At 61.0% G+C, this 9,511-nt stretch overlaps 1 protein-coding gene across 6 annotated transcripts in view; it reads left to right on the forward strand.

Annotated features, from left to right (window-relative positions):
• The window catches only part of MGRN1 (mahogunin ring finger 1), a 56,729-nt gene extending 47,674 nt beyond the window's left edge, over positions 1-9,055 (forward strand). For 2 of the 6 annotated variants that reach the window (XM_064592484.1, XM_064592485.1), the window contains 4 exons: positions 204-249; positions 1,310-1,408; positions 3,643-3,687; positions 5,418-7,243. In XM_064592484.1, the coding sequence (XP_064448554.1) occupies positions 204-249; positions 1,310-1,408; positions 3,643-3,683 (186 nt within the window). In that variant the 3' untranslated portion in view covers positions 3,684-3,687; positions 5,418-7,243. Of the gene's footprint in view, positions 1-203; positions 250-1,309; positions 1,409-3,642; positions 3,688-5,417; positions 7,244-8,919 lie in introns of those variants that run through there. The other 4 variants (XM_045874818.3, XM_045874822.3, XM_045874823.3 and 1 more) reach the window with 2 other exon arrangements.
• The last annotated feature ends 456 nt before the right edge of the window (positions 9,056-9,511 follow it).

The following is a 9,511-nucleotide window of genomic DNA, read 5'->3' on the forward strand; positions in this document are numbered from 1 at the left end:
GCCCCCCTGCAGCACTTGCTCACATGGCACCCTCAGCTGGTTCCCTCATCTGTGGGGTGTGTCCTGTTTCCGGGACGGGGGCTGTGCGGGAAGTCCCGGAGTGGCGGCCGCAGCTCGCCCCACGCCCCCTCCCCCGGCCGCGCACAGCCTGCTCCCCACTCGCGGCTCCGGAGCTGCGGGCACACTTTGTCCTTGTTTCCTAGAGCTTCGTAATGGAGGAGGCGGACGAGGCGTCGGCACTGAAGCAAGGTAAGCCCTCCACTTGAGGAGTGTGTCCCCGGCCTCGCTGTCGGAGGACTCCCGGGCCGCTCTTGCAGGGGTTTGGCAGAGCGAGTGCCAGCTCTGCTCCTTACTGCACCGTCTCCCAGAGCACAGCCTCGGCCGCTCCCGGTTTTCTGCACGGGGCCAGCTGTTCATGTGTGTCCTGTACGGGCTGCCCAGCCACCGCCTGGAGGGACCCAGGGTCCCTCTTGAGGCCGTAGGCTGGACCACCGGGTGCAGGTGCACAGCTCAGCCAGGGCCCTCCTCTGCGTGTCCCTGTGTCCGCGGAGCGAGCCTTGCAGCTCTCTGGAGTGGAGAGTTTAGCATAGCTCAGCCTGCTGGGGCTTGAGTCCCAGCTGCCACTAACAGGCATTGACCTCCCAGTGGTTGTGGGCCTCTCTGCCCTCAGCATGTGGGGTCCGCCTGCAGGTTGCTGGGCCTGGGGCCTTGGGTCTGGGTGTGAGTGTTGGCGCCCAGGGCAGGGTGCCCAGTCTGGGTGTCTTCACTTCCTGCCTCTTAGGCCTGGATGGGCCTGGACCTCAGGATGGGCCTGACCCTCTCCCGACATCCCTTCCTTCCTGGGCAGAGCGTGTGCCCAGACCAGGTGGCTCTCCACTGTGCCCGTCCCAGGGCCCGGGTCTCCCTTCTGCCAGAGGGACCTCCCCCTGAGGACACTCTGGGCAGCAGTGGGACCTGTGCGAGAGGCGGCGTCCACACGGGCCTTGCTAGCTCCCCACTGTGTGGCCCAGCTGGAAGGAGAAGCAGGAGACAAATCTGTTACCTTCTTGTTTTTGTGAACAGGAGTATGTACTGTTTCTCTGATGAGAAACAAAAGCCCCAGGCTGGGGTGGGGTGAGAAGGGTAGTAAAGAAAAGCAAACATCGGCCTCTCAGGCCTAGAGGGTGGAGGAGGGAGTCAGGGTGGGGTCTGGGCCGCAGAAATGGCTGCAGAGCCCTCAGGGAGGAAAGACAGGCTCCTGGGGGTCCTGACCAGAGGAACAGTGGCCACCTTCCGCCTCTGGGCCTCTGACCTGCCCCTTCCTCTGCAGGGAGCCGAGTGCCGTCCATCGAGAATGTCCTGCAGGATGGCAGCCCTGAGCCCTGCAGCCATGGCCAGCCCCGCCTGCCAGCCGATATCTACCTGCCAGGTAACAGCATTCGGCAGTGTGTGTGGGGGGGTGGTATACTGTCACCGTCCGCATGGAACTTGCGCTGACTGTCCCTGTGGAGCTGGGGATCTGGTCTGACTCCTCGGGGAGCGGCTGGCCTGTCAGGAGCCCAGGTCTCTCTCCCTGGCTCTACTCACACTCCTTCTTTTGACCCCAAAGCACAGCCCGGCCCTGGCTCCACAGTCACCCCCTTGCAGCCCCTTGCTCTCTGGTGCAGGGCCTGTGCGTCAGGCCCCTTCACACCCGGAGCCAGCTCAGGATCTGGAAGGCAGGAAGGGCTTCTTGTTCAAGGACATGGTCCTTCTTTCCATCCATCTTCTGCTCGGAGCCCAATAGGCAGCTCTAGCCCCACTGGAATCTCCCACACCTACTTCACCCGTGGGCCCAGCAGGCCCTGTTCAGGTGCCCCAACAGCAGGGCCTCTGCCCCAGGGAGCGACACACAGAAAGCCACCTGCGTGCCCCAGGCCTGACGCTGGCCACCAGTCCTCTGCCACCTGCCTGAGGGGCTGACAAGCGCTCACAGGGCCCAGGTGAAGTGGTGCATCACAGGCCAGGGCTGGGTGGACAGGTGGGGTGCCGGGCACCTGCAAGCCCCAAGGGCAGTGGGGGAGGGGTCTTGCTTCTCTGCCCCCCTTTTCCAAAGGCCTCTGCCCCTTGCCCCCAACTCCTCTGCTCTCTGCTCCTCTGGGTCAAGATCCTCAGCTTTAAGTTCCGGGCTCCAAAGATGGGGGACAGGAGTTGGGGGCTCTCAGAGACTGGTGCCTGCTGCCTGCTAAGATACCATCTGAGGGTCCAAAATCAAATAGCCACGATGCCCTCAAAGTCTGGCTCCTGCCACATGGCTAGGAAGCACCTTTGCCCCCCGCCTGCCCCAGTTCTCGGTGACCCGACCTGTGCATCGGGCCTGGCTGCGATGTGCTTTGGTTTGGAGGTGTCTTGTCCCGCCCGCACCAGCATCTGGACAAGCAGTGGCCTGTGCAGACAGAGGGTCCAGTTAGCCCAGAGAGTGGCACGGTCACCAGGGGTAGGAAGGGCAGGGTAGTAAGTGCCGTCGGTACTCATGCGCCTACCCAAAGAGAAACCATGGGTGAAAGCCATGTTTAGGACCAGCGTTCCATAGAGTAACACAGAATTCCAGTAAGTTCTTTCAGGGAACTTCAAGGATTTCCTTATAATTACAAGCTTGGGGGGATGGGGAGAGCCCGGAGAGGGACTTCCTAGAAGCATGAGTGAGAGTTGTGATCCTGTGGGTGAAGGGACACCTTGACCCCACCCAGCAGTGCCGGCCACCTGCCCCGCGATGTCTGCAGGTCAGGACAGGTGACAGCAGGCTCTGTGGCTCTCTCACCCCCCAACCCCAGGCCGGTGACATGGCCTGCTTCAACTCCACAGATGGGGCGGGGGGCAAGTTGGCTGTGGAGGTGGTAAAGGAGAGGCTGAAATCCATGTTTGGGGCATCAGAAGCCCGAATCCAGCCCCGGAGCGTGAGGAGCCAGCAAGGGGGGTGGGGCGGTGCTGCGGCTCTGGGGCCCGCGCCCCACCGGGGTGTGCACGCTGCACGCTGTGCCCTGAGCAGCTGCCCCCCACGTGGGGGCCGGGCAGGGGTCCTCACAGACGTGCACACCTTTATAAGCATATATGTACCTGTCTTCCTTTATTCCCGAGCCGGCACCTTCTGTCCTGCTGCTGGCTCTCGCTTAGCCGAGATGCTAAACATCTTTCACATCGGGCTGTATTCAAGAACGGGGACGTGCCCACGGGTGTCTTCGTTCTTTACAGAAGCTGCACAGCTGTCCCCTAGAGGGACGGCACAATGTAGTGAAGCTTCGTGTGCATAGTGTTGATAGGGGGATGATAAGGAGGCCGGGCAAATCCATGTCGGAAAGCTAGACGCGGGCAGCCCTGTAGGGTGGGGGCCCCCAGGGCACTGCCTTCCTCGAGGTGGGCGCCTTCCTCGAGGTGAGCCCCGCCCGGCCCCTGCCCCTGCCCTGTGCGTGCTTCCCTGGGCTGAGTGCCTCTGCGTTGGACTGTGGCCCAGTGCTTTGTTCTCCTTTGTTTTAGCACGAGTCTGTGTGGGCGTTTCGTCCGCTCCCCCCCCCCCCCCCCCCCCCCGGGGAATCTTGTCCTAAAGCAGTGCATTTGCTGCGGAATGTGCTGGTCTGTCTGAGTGCTTTGCTAACTGAGCTTCCATCTCTCTCCTCCTCTGCACAGCCCTGGGGCCTGACTCCTGCTCTGTTGGTATAGAGGAGTAAGCTGGTACGTGATCGCCTTCATCCGTGTTGTGGGGTGGCTCTGAGGGGCATCCTTGACAGTGCCGGACTGAGGACCTCCCCAGCTGCCTCTCCCTCTCCTGCTTCTTCCCTGGGGGTTCCTTGCCCTTTTCTGGCCTTCTCCACATCCATGTCTTCCCGGGGGTCCTGGATTCTGAATCCAGAGCTCTACAAACGTGCTACACCTTTGCCCCTAAGAGGTGGTCCCAGGGGGTCTGACATTGGCCTACTTTCGGAGCCAGAGCATTTTCTGTGTGGACTAGGTGGCCCAGCCAGGCTTTTTTAGCCTTTAGGGCCCCAGGAATGGTGACTTAGCCCTTGCTGAGATCCCCTTGTTGCTGCTGACTAACCTGTCCCCCAGCTATGTATGGAACTTTCGGAACACCAGCACAGGCTGAAATCAGTCCATTAGGAGGCCATGTGCGGTTGACCTCCATCCTGATTGGGAGATGCCTTCTACCTGTGTGACCTTGCCAAACGATTGTTTATGGAAGGTCGTTCCAAGAGTGCCACCACGCAAACAAGCGAATGCGATTAGGACCTTCTTCCCCTTCTTCACATGACGGTAGCAGCTCTGGGAAGTCTGGTGGTGGGAGAACCCGGTGCCTTTGGTGGCCCGACCTTTCGCAGATGCGTGTGGGGTGGAGCACTCCAGCAGCACTCCTGGCCCATCCTGCAGCGAGGGCCCGGCAGCCCCCGCGGGGACATGTGCCCCAGGCTGGTGTGCGGCCTTCCTCCTGGCCAGCTGTCCTCAGCTTCCGGGTCTGTCCACTCATTTTGACAGCTGCCTTTATGTCCTTGCACAAACCTTTCTTGTTCTTCTTGAATGTTTCTTCTAATGAATCTTTCCCTCTGTTGAAGTAGGGCCCAACACTTTTATAAAGTCGGCCCTGGTCTCCATGTCAGTGGATGTTGAGTGCTGTGATCTAAAACCTCCAGAAGTAGAAAATGCACAGGGGTCAGGCTGAGCTCCAGGGAGCTGTATTTTGCCTGCGGGCTGCATAGCAGAGCTGATGCCCCGCGCGAAGCCACAGATCCTAAGAAATCAGTTCTTCCACCTCAGGGACTGTGTCATGGGTGACGGGGCAGACGCACTCCTTGGTTTGTGATTTGAAGGCTGTCCGGTGGAGCCCGTGTCCAGTGCCTCTGCGGCTCTGCCAGTCCTGCTGGTCACTGGCTGCTGCAGGCCTGGGTCACAGCTCCAGCCCCGGCCCCTGGGGGGCTCAGTCGGTCCAGGGACAGAGCGCCTCATGGCATCGGGAGGCAACAGTGTGATCACGGCGGAAGAGGCCCCTGAAGAAGGCAGGGCAGGACTCCAGGGGCTGCTCTGAGCACAGAGATGCCCCCAGGTCCAAGTCCACTCCCCCTCTGCCTGGGCTTGACTGAGTCCTGGTGTAATTCAGTAGCGAAGGGCAGCGGCTGGTCAGATCCCAGGAAGCGGGGCCTGGGCGAGGGAGGAGGTGAGCGAGGAGACCCCAGGAGGAGGGAGCCCACGGCGTCCCGTTGCATTCTGTTCTGGGGCATCAGCTGGTGCTGTTGCCTGGGATGTGCTCTAAGAGAGACAGGCCCCTGCTTACTCTCCTGGGGCTGGAGTTTCAGGTCTCTGGGTGGCCCTGCCCTCTGCGGGAGGCTCATGGTTGGTGGAAACTGAGCCCGATGGGTGAGGTGGGTGACTCGGCCACGCATGACCGCTTCGCCCTCTGCTCCTGCCTGCAGGATGGTCCACCTCCATGGAGACGCCCCACAGCCTCCGTACCACTGGCCCGCCCTGGCCTGTGCTCAGTGGCCCCAGTCCTGACCCTGGGGCCACTGAGCTGACCCCACTCTGAGAGCCTGGCCAGGCTGGCAGCATGGAGCCCTTAGCTCCCCAGACTTTGCCGAGGGGCCACCGGATTCCAGCGTGACCCCTGGCCTCTCCTGTCTTGCACGCTCTGCGTGGCCACTGGTTCTGAGGGGCCACACGACCCTTGATTGAAGAGCACAGTGGACTGTGTCCCCTGACAAATTCCTTTTTCTACAGTTGATGTATTTGTAAATGGTACAAGATGAAGGACGGCAGCTTTCTGTTCTGGGCTCTGAGCTCTGGGGTTTCCCCCAAACGCCCCATTGGCTAAATGGCTGGGACTGGGGCCTGACCACCCACGTGCAGCCTGGACCAGCTTCTCGCAGCATCCTAGCTACTGGGGACTTGACATCCCAAGAACTCACAAATTCTCCGAAGAAAAGTGTGTTGGTGGGTGAGGTGGTATCTTCATAGGAGATATTATAGGGACCTTGTTGGCTGAGGAGGAAAGGAAGTGGGTCTGAGTCATGGTCAATGAAGGAAACAGTGCCTGTCCCCTGCCCCACGTGCGCCTGTGTCCTTGGCAGCCCAGCTCTTGCTGCTCACGCCCTCTGCTGCTGCTTCTCCTTCCTGGTCCAGGCCGGTGGCTGGGGGGGGGTGGGGGGCGGCGGGCTGCCTCCCACAGCTCCCCCCTCCCCCTGGGGGCTGGGGGCTGGGTCTACCCCCGGGGGCAGAGGCAGCAGACAGAGACCGGTGGTCCCTCTCTCGACCCTGCGCCTTCTCTGAAGTGGCTTTGCTCACATGGCAGGTCCCTGCAGGAGCAGGGGCTTCCGCTGGGCTAGCTGCTGCCCACTTGCCCCAGGGAGGGATCTGAGCAGCTTCCCTGCTCCCTCTTGGCCACTGAAGTGTCCCTTGGTTTCTCTTTGACTTGTCCTGTCTGGGGTCCCTGTAGTGGACCTGCCTGGGGGACGCACATGGCAGATCCCGTCTAAGGTGACCTCATCTTTTTTTTTTTTTTTTTTTAAAGCAAAACTTTCTGGTCAACAGCAAGGCAAAGGGGGCATCCAGCCCCGGTGGCCCAGGGTGACAGCTGCCCAGCAGGGACCTTGAGCTGGGTGGTTGGGTCTGTGCAGCTCTCTGAGGTGGGAACACTGTCCTGGTCTGGGGTGGGGGGTGCAGCGCGGCCCACTTCCTGAGGAGCTGTCCTGGGAAGGACGGTTCTGGGGCAGCCGGCAGCAGTCCACAGAGCCCTGTGGCCCAGCCGGCCTGTGTGTGCAAAGCCCTGGCCCCCGCCCCAGCACCCTCCCTGTGGCTCGCCCCACAGGGTGCTCAGGAGAGAATCCAGCGGTAGAGGACTCGTCTTCTTTCCAGTTGAGCCTGTGAGCAGAGCGCTGCCCTAGACACAGCTCTCGGCCAGCTTTTCCCAGCCACTTGACTCCCTGCCCTCCCTGGCCCTCCCCGGCCCTCCCCTGCTGCCCACTGTGTGCTCAAGCCCGCGCGAATGCCAGCGCGCACACAGAGAAGTGCAGGCACGTGCGCACACAGCCTGGCTGCCTCCCTCCCTCCCTCCCCTTCCTGCTCCCGACCTGCCAACCCCCGGCCTGTCGCCCGTTGGTATTGGTGCCAGTGCTCTGTTTGAAGGCCGGGATGCAGACTGGCCTGTCTTGGACTTACATGTGCTATCATTTGATGTACTCTGATTGGCTAGTTTCTGTTCATTTTTACTGTATATTTATAGTAATAAAATCATGCAGCAATATCTTGTCCGCTCCTTCCTCTGCGCATTGCACCGAGGGACCTCAGCTTCTTCTTGGTCTGGAGGCAGGACGGCGGAGTGGCTCCAGGCAGCTCTGGCCGCCGCCACCGCAGCGTGAGCACGTCTGTGTGCACGAGTTGTTAGTGGCACGTGACTTCCAAGAGGGCGAGAGCGCATGAGGTGGTACGTAAGGTGCGCGAGCTGCTGTTTATTACAACCGTGGCCGTCATTGTGCTGATTCTGGGTTGGAGTGAAGCGGACTCTGGGGACGGGGCTCGTCTTTTGAGCGGTGGAGCAATCCCCGTCTTCACTGCCGATCCGTCCCTCAGATACTTACTGAGCACCTACCGTGCTGGGGCTGGAGGGGGTCCAGACCTGCATGGCCCCGGCCCGGGGAGTTTGTGTTCTAGGCACTGGGACACTGTGCAAGTAATCCGAATCTTCCCAGGTTGGTTGACTGTTGGAAGAGTCAGCTGGTGACCAGGTGGAGCTCCATGGAGTACTTGATTTAACCTGTGGCGGAGGAGGGCCTCTCTGAGGGGAGTTTCAGCTGAGCCCTCCCGGTGCCGACAAAGGCCCTGGGGCCAGAGTGAGTCTGGTATGACCCCTGAGCAGAAAGAAGCCCTCGTGGCTCTGGTTGCTGGAGCATCAGAATCGAGGGGTGTTGGTGGGGTGCAGATGCCTCAGGACCTTGTAGGGACAGTTTTATTCTGAGAACAGAGGTTTTTACACAGGGCAGCAACTCTCCACAGCTGTCGTGGGGAATGGATTAGAGGGCCAGGTTTGGTTGCTGGCTTCCCTGCCCAGCGGGTGGCCTCCCAGTAGGGAAAGGCTCTAGCGCCCCAGAGCTCCCAGGCAGCACTGGCCCCACGCTGCCTCCTCAGGTCCCCTCTGACTCAGGTGCTTACTGGTGAGATCAGTGTTCTCAGCTAGCTAGTCCATGCCCCGTGTCAGGCCTGCCATCCTCAGCCCTGCAGCGGCTGTCATGTTTGGGTCTGGCATGGTCCCAGGGTGGGTAGAAAGGTGTTCCCGTGTCAGACGAGTTCTTGCATGGGATGCGCTGGATCTCCCTCCACACTTTTGCCAATGGACCAGGAATTGTGTTAACATCTTGTGTCAGGGAGGGGTTGGGGGCGTGGGGTACCTTTCCTCTGTGCCCGCTTCCTCCCCCCTTCCCCCAGCCCTGGGTTTGGGTCATGGAGACGTAGCCACCTGTGGCCTGGAGATGTCGTCTGTCTTGGGATGGGCCCTTCCCCTCGCTGACCTCTCTTCAGACACGGTTACTTGCCCTGGAATCTGGCTTCTCCCTGCCAGTTGTGGTTGCCCCTTCTGAGTCCTGACCCCCGGGAGAGGCCATGGCTGGGGACAGAGCCTGCCTCTTTGGATCCTTATTCCCCATTTGAGAGTACTGGCACGGACTCACTGTGTGAACGAGTGTATAGTGGGTCCTACCAACCCCTTGCCAGCCCTCTGCCCCTGCTCTCCTCTCCTCAGCCCTGCTGAGGGCAGCCTTCGCCACAGCGCTTGCCCTCGTTCACTGCACGCGGTTCTCCGAGGCTGTGGCTGGGGCGCCCATCCTGTGAGTGCAGGTGGCGGTTCCTTTGCTCATTAAATCCGTGCCCACTGTGGGAGGAGAATGGAGTTTGGGTCAACCAGTGGAGTGAGTGGCCCCATTGCAGGATTCCAAGGAGCCCCAGTGCTCCCTCTTGGACACTGCTTCCCGTGTTCCCGAGCCCCAGCGACTTCCTTCTCCAGCAGACGCGGGGTAAGTACTTCAGGCCCTCTCTGTGAAAGTTAGGAGGTTTTCTGTTGTGGACACGGGAGGAGACAGGGTGGGATCCTGGCTCTGGCACCAACTGCTGGGTGCCCTTAAGGCAAGTCCTGTTCCTCTGTGTCCCAAGTTTCTCCTTGGTAAATGGGGGAGACCCCATTTCCTCCACCCGAACCTGGCATATGGTGTCTGACTGGGAGGACACTTGGGATGCTGGGCTCGGATTTAAGGTACTTCCTCCCCCAGCAGGCTGGGTCTAGGAGCCCCAGGGGCTGTGCGTGGACTGTGGGGGCAGCCGGAGCTCTGCCGGGCCCTGCTTTCCTTGCTCTTCTGGAGTCGCGCTGACCGGCAGTGACCTTGGATGGGAGTGCTTGGCTGGCGCGCGTGCAGGGAAGGGTCGTAACCTCTGGTCTTGGGGCTCCGCGCAGCCCTCCTCTGGGAGGCGCCGGCCGGGGAGCGAGGCCGGGGCTGGTAGTGTGAAGCCTGTGGGGCGTCGCTCC

Source organism: Mirounga angustirostris, unplaced genomic scaffold (genome assembly GCF_029215605.1).
Source record: "Mirounga angustirostris isolate CCGP_5_RB_7025 unplaced genomic scaffold, mMirAng1.0.hap1 SCAF_5, whole genome shotgun sequence".
NCBI lineage: Eukaryota > Metazoa > Chordata > Mammalia > Carnivora > Phocidae > Mirounga > Mirounga angustirostris.